A 15034-nucleotide genomic window follows, 5' to 3' on the forward strand; every position below is an offset into this window, starting at 1 on the left:
AGCATTTCCATGTGGACTAGGTCATTTCGAAAGCCGTTGAACATGAAAACGCTAGCTAAAAGGAGAAAAAATAGAGGTGTTCAAAAGTAACTTTGGAGGAATTAAGGAGAAGAAAATGATACTGTATGTTCTTCCGTGAGGTTCACAAACGGAAATAATGAGAATAATAAGGAAACACGCTCACCCACACTTCTTCCTCCCATTTCTCTTTCGTGTCATTTCTGCAATCTTTTTAGGCATGTCGACGTGAACTTACGAGCAGAGAGATTAACATGTCGTTGTTGCTCTCAGTAGAGTACTGTCTGAGAGCATGAGTTAAGACCGTTGGTGGTGCTCCCCAGAGGCGCAGCGAGGGGGGGTTTTGGGGGATAAACCCCCCCCCCCCAGAGCACAGAGAAATTTTCAAGTTTAATCCATTTTACTTAATTGGATTGATATTACTAATAGAATAGTGTAAGGATTAATAAAATATCCCTCAGAAAGCTGTAAAACTCTCCATTTTGAACCATTTATCTTAAAATTCTGCAATTTATTAATCTTGCACCTACCGCTTATCCTGGTGGGTATTCCATACCCCCGCACACCCTGGTATTAGTTGAACCTAAACCCCCACCAGCCTAATTCCTAGCTGCGCCCCTGGTGCTCCCTCAACACTGACCACTGAGTGTCCAAAGACATCAAGAGCAACTGTGTGTGGAAGCAATCGTCTGCTTTCCTGACACATGCCTCAACACAAGTAACAGGTGAAGACTCAACATGATTCTGTTCTTAAACTTTTATACAAATTGATTCACAACAATTTTTACCATGACTCCAGACTAACATAATTGATGTACAACCTTACTGAAAAGATGACTGTACATTTTAGTGCAGCGGCTAAAAGTTAATACTGTTTTAAGTTGCCAAAAAAATGACTAATTAAAAAGCTATTTTTCCAACGCTAGCAATGGCTTCCCTATACCAATTCATGTATTTCTCCTACATATGTTTTTGCCTTTTGTAAGTCCATAAATATTGAACAATTTAGTCTCTCTTTATTTCATGTTGCTCAAAGGAATTATAGTCACAAACTGTATTACATTACATGATAATAACGTTCTCTTTTATTTATCCTCACCAACCTCCTGCAATGATCTTGACAGACCTATTAATCAAACAGCATACACATTTCCAACTTTCTCTACTGCTTTGGTTTCATTACATACCTTTCAGGCAGTTTTGTGAATGCAAACTAGCTATTTTCAATCGAGTCATCACACCCCTCATAGCAAATCAAGCAAAATGCCTAACCACGAGGAGAAGAAGACTTCTTCAGATGACGCTTTAAGGAACATGTATCAGGAAAATATCAAATCCTTAAGAGTTCACACAAAATTTAAGAGTTCATATTCGGAAAAAAAAATGCAAAATCCATTCTGCGTGTGAAATTTACCAACTTTCAATGAATGTATCTTAAGCCTGAGCCACACAATCATTTTTTGTCCCTTATGAGCAATAGCTCCAAAAAAAAAAACTGTTTCACAAGATCATTTCCCATGATGGGGATGAAATTTCAAGTGATTTAAAAGGGGATGGAAATCTAATTCCTTTTTCCATAAGTCAGCTCATCCCTTTCTCTGTTAACCAACTATTGTTTCCATAGTCTTTCAGTCAATCACAATGCACGGACACAAACAGTTGTTGTAACAGCACATTTGCCTTTAATTGGAGTGACTATTCGATACCTCCACTGCACAAGTACTCAACAATCGCTCACCGAATCAAATCTGCTCGTCTAGGAGACTGACAATACAAATAGGGTAGTTTCCTTCATCAAAGAAAAAAACGCATTGATTGCAATTCGTTACCCACCATTAGTGTCTTCATAATAAACAAATTATTTGGTTTCAGATATCCCAGTTTAGACGAATGGTAATGGTCAATTTTAACCTCAGTTGAAAAAGGCCAGATTGGTGCCCATGCGATGCCACTCCACGTGACGTTACAGGGACCCAGTTGCTATATGAGTAGTCAGGAGTTTTACATCGCCTGAGATTACCAATGCATGCATGAGGCACAGATCTCAGGGAAACATCTCTATATAATCACCTCACAGAGTGGCAGCTGGAACCAGAATGACTTCACATGGGCTTTTCCCAGCATTCATACTTAATGTCAAAATTTTCACTGTGCCATAATGGGCACTTTCTCAATCCCTCCGAGACTTAATCCCTCCGAGACTTCATCACGAGGAGACGATTCGCGAGCACCTGAGTACCACTCTCGCGAAGCGCCAGAGTACGTCGTGCCAGCTAGATTCCACGCGCCGTAGATTCTCGCGTCCTGTAAAGTGCTCACAATTTATAGTGAATTCATCAACGGTGTCGGCCTCTTTATGCCATGTGTGAACTCTCGTTACCCTCCGCCACCACCTCGCCAATCGTAAGGTGAAACGTCAGTGTGAAACCTTTCCCCTCCTCTGCCTTCATCTCCCCTCTCACGCCTGCTTCGAGCGCAGTCGCTATCCTGTAAGCGAGCCGGCCAGCTCTCTCTGCTTTCTGACCTCGAACAAGGAAGGAACCTCTCGTGCCAGGCATCTTCCCAATGGCAAGAGTGCATTAACCTCAGGCAATTTAGTATTTTATGTATTGTGCTCCTAAAGCTTACTTTGGTTATTAAATGTATTATACTGTTGGAAATCAACCCTATTGTTTGTTATTTTTTCACTCCTAACCGCCTATTTCTCGCCAATTCATTCTCGCGACGTGTGTGCATTGCATCACTTTTCATTTAATCGCAAAAATATATATCACAATTTAAAAATCTAACAGTGGGAAATATATACTTCAGGAGCCATAATATTTTGATTAAGGCAATAAAAAAAATAGGAAACTAAACTATTCGCTGAGCTGGCAATAGTTGGTGCATAAACGCTCACCTCCAATTCTCCAAGCTTCGGAGGCGAGCATTTGTGATTCAGCTATTGCCAGCTGAGCAAATTCGTATTGATGGGCTCTTAGATTAGAAGATTTGATTCGGTGGGTGATTGTGGAGCACTTTGTGAAGGTATCGACTTGGATATTCGAAAAGTGACGGAATGAGCGATAGAAAAAGAGATGCTGAATGACCGTGAGATTCAGAGTATGATGGGTCAAGCAATCACTTATTATATCCCCAAAAAGTTATCGCAGGAGATAAAACTCTGACAATGAGGTACTGAAAAATGACAGTGTGATTCAGGCATTAGGTCAACTCAAGTTCTTGGAGCTAAATTTTACTTGAGATGATCTTTCAACCATTTTATAGCTACAGAATATTTTTAAGGCATATATAATTGCGAACTAGTAATGATTGGTATACTGGAGATTTCCCATGTGATATACCCTGGAAAATAAAGCAATATTACCACACAAAACTAACACACTGTTACTTCAACACTAATAAAAAAAGACAAGGCTGGTAGTTAGATGCATAAAACAATATAAATATGGATAAGATGTAGGATTATCCAGCATCTTTGGTCTCATTTTTCACCAACAAGCATATTCACATCTATAACGTGATATTTAAAAGGAATTACATATTTCTGCCATTATGTTGGCCCCTTAGCACTAACAACAATCTCTATCATTGGTGTTTAATTTTTATACGAAGTTTTATTTCAATGACATAAAAAACCATCGCAACATCTAAATAAATCTAATTTCATAACATTATTTAGAGCCAATTTTGAAACTAACAGCCATGGTAGGAAGAGATTTTCTATTTTCCAAATTCATGCAAGCATTACTCCAAGAATTATTGGGGTAATTTATCTTTACACACAGTGCATTCAGTTGCACTGACAGTGCATTCAGTTGCACTGTGAGCACCTTTTGATCACAGAGCAAGTGAGCGGAATGCAGGACTGGGTGAAAGGACATGGCACTGATCACTTGCCATCGTTAACAGCAAGATATAAACCTTTAATCACCACAGTGCAGAAGGGAGAAAAACAAGGGAAGAATCAGCCTGCATACAGATTCATTTGGCTCGCTTGCACCAAGAGATCATTAAATCATGATCGACTAATTGCTGTTCAAAGTGTGCTGTTGATGCACGAGGGGATTGAAAACCATTAACCTTGACCACTAGGAAGGGTTTTGTCTTATTAATCTAAAAAAATATGTATAGGGTTTTATAGATGTAAAGCTATTAATAATATATATTAAAAAGAATGTGCTACTATGAACTCTAATTTTAAATTTTCAATGGTCCAATGAAAAATATTTTAAGTTTTTAAAAACATTTATTAAAAATTACACTTAAAGTGATCACTTTATTTAAATTAATGTAAAAGATACTTGATCGTATGATCTTAATCAGTCAGGATTTATTCAAAGGCAGAGTTAACATTCCACATGATTCTAAATTGCATTGTGCATTATGAAGTTCATAGAATACGGGAACATACAACATATTTTGAATAAACTTTCACTTGAGCACCTGGAACTTACTTCCAAACATGTAACTAAACGTCGAGATGTTGCACTTAAACTGTCAACTTCTTTTAGATCATGGTTTTTATGATACCACGACAGAAGCTCATACAACACACAATATCTCACCATTTAGCCCTCTTGGACCAATCTTTAGGAGTCCAATGTAAGCATTTTGAGTCAATTCGTATTTTCCTTTTCTCCATTGCTTTTCGGTGGCTTGAAACAGTCTCTTGATTGATTGTAATTATATACTGCCCTTTATAGTAATTGATTAGATTTAAATTTTGTAAAGTTGATATCACATCATCTTTCTTAATGCTGGTCATTTCACAAATTTCACTGAAAAAAAAAGAAAAAGCTCAGCAAGCAAATTAATGTATAGGCTCTATTGTATGTACAGGCCGTTTTACACGGTACACGGAATTGCACAATCTGACGTACGTGCGAAGGCACAATCAAAATTGCGTCATGTAAAGCGGTGAATTGCTAGAACACATGCGAGAATGCGTGGATGCGAGACGGCAAAATAGCCCCTGCCTTAACACAATGCACACCTATCTGAGAGAAAGTATGCATGCCTATGATAAAAAGACCTTCAAAATCCAAAACATGACATCTGTTATACCAAAATTTTAGCATTCAATTTAAAGGTAGTTTTAAGATTAGCTAAATAATTTAAATTGTTGCATTTCATTATTAGCTTTTTTCTATAAGAGAATAACTATACCGGGTGGGGAAAAATTATGCTACGAAATTTTAATATTGGATAACTGATGCTGGTAGAAAACAAAATTACTGACGATGATAAAGTCAAAAACGGACCTTTTTTTAACTACAGGAACTTTGAGGCAAGAGCTCCAATTGGCAACAAGTTTGCCCTGTTGCCGAATTCGCAGGACAAAGACAAAGGCAAATGCAGGCAAAGCATTTGAAGTCATAAGAGCGTTCGTTCTCAGTCTGGCATTACCGTATAAATATCGGACACACTTGAAACACAGCCCACTTCAGCCGGGCCTTAGAATGCCCTAAGCACATTAGGTGAAATGTCGCCATCAAAATGACAAAGCCGATGGAACCCAAGAATTTACCCTACTGCAAACCTGAATGCAGCAAAAATTTACATGTTAAGTTTCTTAGCATAAATTTTTAAATCAAAATATTATATCAAGCCTTTACAATAATTAGAATGAATTATCCAAGACCTTCACTGATAAAGAAATAAAATATTGCCAAGAAAGTCATGAAATACCGATAAAAAAACATACATACTTAAAATCTAAATTAATTTATATTTTGTTATAAAGCTTATAAAAATTAAGCCAATTTACAGTAACCACTAGAGGATAACCTAGTTCCATCAGCAGTATAACATGATCAATGAAAACGGTACATAGAACCTGATTATTTTAATTATCATCATAAATTAATAACTTTAAACAATTAATAAAAAACCAAAGTAAATTTATGAAAACATGAACTCTTGTCATTTAAAAACTTTGTGATTACAAAATAACCAAATTTTTTAATTTTTTGGCTCAACCAAACAAAGTTCAGAAATTGCACCCCAGCTTCAAATTTTGAAAAATAACAATTCCAAAGGGGAGAAAATGCATTTGCCAACTGCACACGGGTTCAATGCTAGGATGGGTAAACTATCCACTGGAAAGATTTTACAGTGTTACAGCTACGATATGACACCAACTGTGCCTTCATTCGATGAGGGAATACGTCAGAGAATGGTTTAATGGCGACAAACAAAATTGTTGAAGTTTGCCCAGTTTACTGGGGTACGGCTGCCTATGTCATGGCATGGCAGGATGCATGAGGGCTCTACTCTGGATATTATTCCTCGTGGAATTCATTACATATTCATCAGTGTAGCAGAGGAGGCTAATATACCTAGGCCAATACACATCACTTCTTTGTCGTACTGGGTTAGGATAACTTAGAAACGCATTTAATTTGAGGTGCATTTTGAAGTTTAATCTCCTTGTGCAGCTGCGTTAATCAATTTTCTACATTTTGCTGGGAAATTATCTTTCTTTTAGGTCGGTCAGATTCACCTCAGTTATTATAATTTTATATTCGGGATCATGAGAAAGAAGATGAGGATAAGAAGAACTCAAGTAATTTCCTTACTTGATTGTAATCTGAGGTTTCTCATTTTCACCCACTGGCTTAATGGTGATTAATATATCCAAAATGGTTTGAGCCCAATAGCTTCTGTAAGATAATAATCCCAGATCTGATAAAGGTTTTTCTGGAGATCCTGTTTTCCCTTCGAACTTAGAGAGCTCATAACCTGGAACATAATATAAAATATGATCAACTTTGAAACACCCTATGTCTAACAACATGACAGCAACAATATGAAAAATTTATGAAAGGCAATGTTCTCCATGCATTAAAATTTACAATACATAAATTCTAACTCTTTGTTACAGTTTAATAGTAAAAAAACAACTTATAGACTTCAACAAATTAAATGTTACGAATGACCAGTGGAGAACCTACTTGCCTTTACTCAACTAGAAAGTGGGAAAATATATAAAGGGGAATAGTTAAAGAGTAGCCAACAACTATGTATTTATCTTTAGTTAGAAAAGCAGTAAATAATTTTGTACTCACTGAATTCAATCAATAATTTTCCATAGCCTTTCCTTTGGTACGGTGGCATGGTAAGGATACAAGCTACATTATAATCTTCTGTGGATTCTTTTTCTTTAGAAAAATAGCCTACTATATGGAAACCACGACTGTCACAATCAGTCATTACATAAAAGAGAAATGGATCTGTATCGTAATACAGAGTTTTATGATCTAAAAATAATTTTGCTAAGAGACATAAATTTTGTGCATAAACTTTGTTCTTTCGGCCATCAATTTCAAAAAATGAAATGGTTCCTTTTCGGTAGATTTCATTTCCTGGAGGATGCCTCAGGTTGCACTTGGCCTGCATGAATAACAAAACATGGAATCTTCCCTTAGCACTCAAATATTTATAAGGCAGACACAATTCTTCACTAAATGATTAATTCTTGAGGTTCACAAACAAAATATACTGACCAAGTGCCTTTCCAAACACTTTCTACTTTTTCTATACTTCAAACAAAATTCACAAATGTAGATGCATGGTAAATGCACTAATTCCTGAAAGAGACAAGATGATCCATTAAAAAAATGCAGGAGGGACGCCATACTTTCAATACATACCGGACTGAGGGAGAGGAGGATAATTTACCGAAACAAAATTACCGACCTGAGGATACGGAGAGAAATACCAAGGCCGTATTCTGTGTTTTCCAAGCTCAATCATCTCCACATTTTTCATTCGTGTGACAACATCGTCATGATGAGCTACTAAGCTACCAGTAATACGAGGCCCTGGAGAGGAGGATTCGGGCAAATCCACAGGCCCAAGCCCTAGGGTGCCACCAGCACCACCACCACCACCTCCACCAGCACCACTCTGTAGAGCAAAAAAAATACATATATAGAGAGAAGACAGGAACGATAATGAATAAAAAATGAAATGAGAAAGATGAGAACTTATAGAATACGTATGTGGCAACAATATTTCCTGATTTTCATCAATAGTTTATTATGCCTATGGCATGTATTTATCATTATGTGCGTAAGTAATAATAGATTGTTTGATTAAGGTAAATATGAAAATGATAAAAAAATATCAAAGTAAAGTTTGGATTATCTGTGTTTTCCGATTATGCGTGCCGCCTCTGCCCATCATTAGCCCATTGGGGTAATCGGGAGAGTACTGCACAGTGAGACACCACAAATGATAAGAGAACTTTGATGCTAAACATTTGCAGATTAACATATTCAGTTTCACTTAGAGCATCAAAAATGGAATGCGATTTTCAATATTGACTGAAGGACTCAACTACTTTTTCTCAGAGGTCAATAGACTATTGGCTAATTGGTGGTAAATGATCCATCTAATGGCTGAGTTTGATTACTAAACATGATAACTTAAGTACAAGAAAAAAGCACTCACTTAAAGTGTGTCACTACTGAACCACTTCCACAATGAAATAAAACACTAATATTTTAAAATCAACTAACACTCATGCCAAAAACTGTTGTCATACTGGGTTTGTCCCATAAGTTCCATCCATGAATTTTCATGACCAGCAACATCAGTATAGCTCCTGGTACAGAAAGGCTTCAAGGGGAAGGGCTTCAAACAGGGAAAGATACCACCTAAAGTCACTAACAGGCGCTGGTTTCCTTGTAAGCATTATGTATGCTACCATATCCTCAAAAAAAAAGTCACAGATTTGGATCGCGAGTACGCATTTTATTTTCGCTGCTAAAAATATGATTTCAACTTGAATATTGAGGACTTCATACTACTAAATACAAGTCTCATACATAAATAAATCCTAATGCTTTGGAACCAACAACTAAAGCCTGATATCATTTTCTTCAGCAACAAAGAGAGAAAATTCACTTCTACTCACCACAGTGGTGACCTCTCCTTCCACCGAGGGTGCTTTCCTTTTCCTAGACATCTTCTTCTGCAGAGCAGCTGCCAACACTGCACTCCCATTAAGAAGTTCCGTGCTGGGCAGCACAGGTGAAGATGGCCGAGATGTAGAGCACGCTCCGCCACCAGCTCCGAGGGTGAGTTTCTTTGGAGTGCTGACCCCCGTCCCACTGCTCCCATCTCTTCTCGGGAAAAACACCTTCCGTGTGTCCAAACGTTCCTCTGTAACCCACTCATCCAGCCTTTTGTTAACTGCAAGCCAGGAGAACAAATAATAAATCCACTGATTATGAATCATCATCACTCAGTGATTAACTCCCCCCAGATTTGTTCCATTTAGTGAGAAAATAAATAGTGCAAATTAATTTTGCAATCAGCTACCGGGAAAATGTGCTACATCGCACTTAACTTTGAGAAATTTTGGAATTTTTGGGTGTTTATTATAGAAATATTTTATTCTGGAGATCCATATATCCATAGGATGCAAAGCTGTACCATTAGGGTGGTCCTTATTTTTAAATTTTTTGAATTTCTTTTGAGACACACCCCCAGATTTGTTCCATTTGGTAGGAAAATAAATAATACAAGCTATTTTTGCAATCAGCTACCGGGAAAACGTGTCACATCGCACTTAAGGTTGAGAAATTTTGGAATTTATTGGCTTTTTTTGGGCATAACTAAAGATGATGTCACCCTTGTAGTGCATCACCTCCAATTTCTTCCATTTCTGCCCTTTGGTTCCCGGGATATCACACCAGGAATGAGCGCACGCCACTCCAGGCAGACACTTTGGGTGGCACGCAGGTTGCTTACGCTCAATATTTGTTCATCATTTCATTCTCACCCATCGCAAAACCATGTAATTCTTCAGATAAACTTTACACTTCGCCAATGTAACCTTGAATGTTATATTTATCACTGTATATTGCCAAGACGGGATAGTAGTGATTTATTCTCCATAAGTGCTTCTATCTAAATTCAGCCTGAATGTTCGCAAAATCTTTAACCTCTCGGGCCCTGGGGCAGTGATTTATAATATCTGATTTGGAGAAATTTCGATTTAGAGAAGGCAATTTATAATGTGGAACAGAATTTAATGCTTAGTATTCTGGAAGACATTGCATGGCTCTACAATGATCGTTGAATTGTTCAAAGTTTGTTAAAAACACCAAGTGCTTGTGATAAAATGTGGACCCAACTGTGCAGAAGCAAGAATAGGAATAGGGGTCAGACAAGGGTGTGCATTTTTCCCCATAATTTTTTATTTTTACATCGAGAAAGCCATCAATAAAATCAAGGAGAAGGCTTAAGATGTCATGGAGAAGAAATTAGTATGCTGCAATTTTCTGTCGACAAAGCACTTATACCCAAGAAAGAGGAGGATTTGAAGAAGACTTTGGCAAACATGGAAAGGAAAATGGCCAGATATCAGCTTAAAATCAATATAAAGAAGACCAAGATATTAGTATGCAGCAAACGAGGGGAGGTTATGACAAACATTAACCTAGGGAAGCATAAGCTTGAAGAGATGAAAGAGTTTTTTTTAACTGGGAAACCGAATTACCAACTATGTGTGAGGCAAGAAAGAAATAGTAGAATAACGTAGGAGAAGTGGACTTTGTACCAAAAGAAGAATCTTCTTACAGCTGAGAACGCAAGCATAGAAGTAAGAAAACAATTCATGAGATTCTTCGTATTGCCGTGAAGAGGTTTGTTTACCAAATGCCAAAGTTTGGTTCATGACATTTCCAATGAGTCGAAATCAACCTGCAATCACTGCTAAAGCCATCTAATAAAAAACGGTGGGAGCTTAGTGGCACACCTAATATTTGACCCAAAAGTACGGGAACTTATGGCTGAGATGAGGAAAACCTGGGGGATCAATTTGCACCTCCAAAACCAATGAGGCCAGAGGCGTGACCGTCCAGCAGTCCAAGAAGAAAAGATCCAAAATCAAATATTATACATAAATCACTGCCCCCCAGGCCCCAAAGTTAAAGATTTTGCGAACATTCAGGCTGAATTTAGATAGAAGCACTTATGGAGAATAAATCACTACTATCCCGTCTCGGCAATATACAGTGATAAATATAACATCCAAGGTTACATTGGCGAAGTGTAAAGTTTATATGAAGAATTACATGGTTTTGCGATGGGTGAGAATGAAATGATGAACAAATATTGAGCGTATGCAACCTGCGTGCCACCCAATGTGTCTGCCTGGAGTGGCGTGCGCTCATTCCTGGTGCGATATCCCGGGAACCAAAGGGCAGAAATTGGAGGTGATACACTACAAATGTCTAGCAAGTCGTTGGAAAACCGAAAAGTGATAGATTAATCCGAGGGTGACATCATCTTCAGTTATGTCCAAAAAAACACCCAAGAATTCCAAAATTTCTCAACTTTAAGTGCGATGTGGCACGTTTCCTGGTAGCTGATTGCAAAAATAATTTATATTATTTATTTTCTCACCAAATGGAACAAATCTGGGGGATGTCTCAAAAGAAATTCCAAAAATTTAAATTAAGGAGCACCCTAATGGTACAGCTTTGCATTCAGATCTCCAAAAAAAAAATATTTCTATAATAAACTGTAGATCTTAAACATAATGGCCCCTATTACAAAAAATCTGATTGCAGACAGTTATATAAGATTTAATACTCCCAGCAGCTAATATCAGACTTACAGGAATAATTTACAACTTTTGCAAAAATGGATTTCAAAAAAAGTCTTAATTTTAAGGTATTTTAAGCATAAATTCAACCTTATAGAGAGTTTAGAAAATGAATACCTTAATAAAAACCTATTAGACATCAGAACGAAAGTGAATTTTTGAAGCTTTTCTGGATAAGCATTTACAAATGGCTGGTAATTAGGCATGCATTTACTCAGCTTAGAGTTATTGTATTTACCTTTATAAGCAGTAATTACCACAAACGTGTCGATACAGAAAGAAGATTAATACTGTTATTAATTATAACACAACCCAAAGAAAACTTCGCTTACTCTGCAGAAATGTCGGTATTTACTACGTATGGGAATAATGAAAGTTTATACTCACAGTCCACATAGTGTACATAATAATACTTGACTCCTTTTGTCTCCTTAATGCTGATGATCTCGGCTAGTGCTGAAATGCGAAAGAATGTGCACCAATTAAATTTTCAAGGCACTTATCAACAATAAGTAATGACATTCAATGCGATAAATTACACAATAATGTTGGGCAAACAACCAAAATTGTAATAGCTAAGTTTGATTGAACGTTACAAGCATATTACACTAAAGGAAATGGGTACATATTAACTATATTAATACATACTATAAAATTCAACGCACGGAGGCCTAAAAATATTAACAGAAATACTTAGTAATTCCACTCACGCCAATCATCGTTATGCATATTCACCGGCAACCTACATCCTTCAACCAAGGAGGCCTGGAACATTACATCACAATATTAAAGCCAAAGATGTAAGAAAAGGTACATCACGATAGCTAAAAACCGTGTGCAAGATAAATTTAATACATAGTTTCTCCCAATTCATTGATAAACCTTAATAAATATTCACTAAAAACTTGTGTTTACGTTGGACATCATTCAATTGTTTTCATTTGCTTCTTTAAAGATGCATTAACTTTTCAAATACTGACCATCATGTCCCACAAAAACCATTTCTTCAAGTGTATAATCATTCGATAACTACAAAAATGCAAAATAATTTCAATTCAAGAGGACAATAACTCATATTTACCACAGAATCACAAATTGCTTCTCTGTCATCTCCATCTTCTGACATTTCAGATAGCTCGGACATGATGCGTTTGTCAATTGTTCTTAACTAAAATTGTTGCTGCTGCTTCCCGTTTATTTTGATGGCAGCACTGTAGTTTGTTTTGATCGTGATATGATATAAGTGCGAATGACTAGGATTCACGCGGATTCACGGGCGATTACTGGTAGTACGCAGTCGTAACTGTTATTCACGAGAGAAACAATAATCGAAGAGCACAGTACCTTATTCCAGTTTTGCGTTCAAACTTTAGAGGCAACTCCTCGGCTTCATGATATTGACGTGACGAAGCATTTCATGTAAGTAAATCATTAGGTCTCTCAATATTTATGGATTTAACTGCTTTCCTGATTTAATCAATTTATTTGTATTTTCGTTTTTACATAAATGCAGTTTTCAACAATGAAGAAGTTATTTTTCTTGACGATTCTCCCATTTGCTGCATCCCTCGTTCATTACCAACCCGAACAAATTCACGTCTCCTTCGGTGGTGAGTCATCCTCAGTAAAAAAATATTTGTACTTTTAGTGGAGGATTAAAGGTGATAGCAAGGCCTAATTGGTAAATCCATTGATATTCTGCGTTATATATTTCTGAAATTAAATAAATAAAACTTTTCTATCAAGTTTTCAGTAAGTTTCTAAGTATTCTGGCACTTCCCTCTTTCATGTATCCTTCCAGGAGTAGTTAAGGCTGTAATAAAACTATCGTCAGACATAATAACTTACCTTTAAATCGTTTACACCTTTCAGTGCCATATTTTATTGCTCGGGCAGCTGACAATGAGTCATTCATATCCTTATTCCTCCAAGGGCACACATCTTAAATACCTCCTCCTAATTATAGTCTCTTAAGTTTTAACGCAGTTTTTTCTAAATTATTAATAATTGCTGAAGTTGTGTTTATCTAGTGGAACTAATTGACCTCCAGTTGGGAACAACATTTTAGAACCTCCCCTCATTGAAATCATTACAACTAAGCAAAATATACCTCACTTCCTGGCTTGTTATCAAATGTAAAACACGGCAGCCATAAAGGGATGGGTGGCTAAATCCCTGTCGTATATTGAGCTTGTACCTCATGATTGATGGGAGTGCTTGTTGTATGTAAGGACAAGTGTCTAGCCAAATTGACCCACCAGTTTCTTTAACATCTCCAAAGTTAAGCAATGTTAGGCCTTGATTAGGGTTGGATGAGTTGCCAGTCTTACCTTACCCATGGCACTCTTCTATTCATGTGGCAAAAACAGTAAATATGGAGTTGGCACAATGGACCAAGAGAGGCTCCTGGTCACCTGACGAAGCCCACCCTTCCCCACATGCATGCATGGTTCGCATCCCTTTCTTGGTCCCATCTTGGTTCTTGATGTCCCTGACTTTAGACCCACAGTTTTGGGAGAAAATGCACAAACAATAACAGGGTCAGTGACATCATGGACTTATCAGAGAAAGGGGTAAGCTGATTGAATTTTCACTGCAAATTGCTTAAGAAGTAGATGACAGATGGAAAAACAGTGAAATGCAGGTCTCTTTATTTTTCAAGCTCAATCATAATTGAAAGCAAAGAAAAATCGGTGAACAAGCCCATTACCTTTTCATAAACTAGTAATTGGGAACACATATTTACATTAGGAGATGTTGAATGTTCCCAGGATTTATGTTAGGTTCCAAGCCTTAGAGAATGAGCACCTATTTCACTCCCTCCAAAGACATTAAAATCCCCCAATCTCATGAAAATGAATATGATGCACAAATTAAGAGTTTTAATAAGAAAGGGTTGCAATTGATAGCATCATTTAAAACCTATGTCATAATACATTCTAATTGTTCAGCCTTGATTATTGCTGTTATTTGAATGGAGGGGTGAGGAGAAATACCTTGTTTTGCACACATAGTTCGGAATGAAATATATCAAAACAGGGGTGCTGACTTACAAAACATATTGGGGGGCCCAAACTGGGGACCTTGCCCCGGGAAATTTTATAAGTAGTGAGTTTTAAGTTTTTTAAGCATTTTCGAAGAGTATATGATGAACATAAGAACCTTTACAACTTAAATTTCGATATCTGGACACTCCGGGGAAAATATACAAGCCTGACACATTTTTTCCTCACACCCATAACAAATTTTGAGGGGGCTCGGGCCCAACCAGTTCCCATGGAGTCGGCGCCACTGTATCAAAATATGCTTGTTTTGGAGGTTGCTACTCTCCCCCATCTGTCTGCAATCCTCTGACAATTTTGTGAGTGATTGGAAATAATGAAAGATATAGTG

The 15034-nt window shown here is 37.2% G+C and overlaps 2 protein-coding genes across 3 annotated transcripts in view; one reads left to right on the top strand and one right to left on the bottom strand.

Annotated features, from left to right (window-relative positions):
• Nucleotides 1-4247: 4247 nt before the first annotated feature.
• Nucleotides 4248-12808, bottom strand: LOC124153388 (histone acetyltransferase Tip60). Of its 2 annotated transcripts, none has more exons than XM_046526511.1 (9): nt 12723-12808; nt 12352-12406; nt 12029-12097; nt 8942-9219; nt 7720-7929; nt 7527-7610; nt 7089-7413; nt 6600-6762; nt 4248-4799 (listed from the first exon to the last, which is right to left on the bottom strand). In XM_046526511.1, the coding sequence occupies exons 1-9, from the start codon at nt 12783-12785 to the stop codon at nt 4583-4585; spliced, it is 1464 nt and encodes a 487-aa protein (XP_046382467.1). In that variant the 5' UTR covers nt 12786-12808; the 3' UTR covers nt 4248-4582. The 2 variants fall into 2 exon arrangements, with proteins under 2 accessions (XP_046382467.1, XP_046382466.1); XM_046526510.1 differs by having other exon boundaries at nt 7702-7929.
• Nucleotides 12809-12918: 110 nt separating this feature from the next.
• Nucleotides 12919-15034, top strand: part of LOC124153390 (acid phosphatase type 7) — a 40104-nt gene continuing 37988 nt past the window's right edge. Inside the window, exons 1-2 of the mRNA XM_046526512.1 lie at nt 12919-13060; nt 13155-13251. Coding sequence (XP_046382468.1) covers nt 13164-13251 — 88 coding nt within the window. The 5' untranslated portion in view covers nt 12919-13060; nt 13155-13163. The remainder of the gene's footprint in view (nt 13061-13154; nt 13252-15034) is intronic.

Source organism: Ischnura elegans, chromosome 2 (assembly GCF_921293095.1).
Source record: "Ischnura elegans chromosome 2, ioIscEleg1.1, whole genome shotgun sequence".
Lineage (NCBI taxonomy): Eukaryota > Metazoa > Arthropoda > Insecta > Odonata > Coenagrionidae > Ischnura > Ischnura elegans.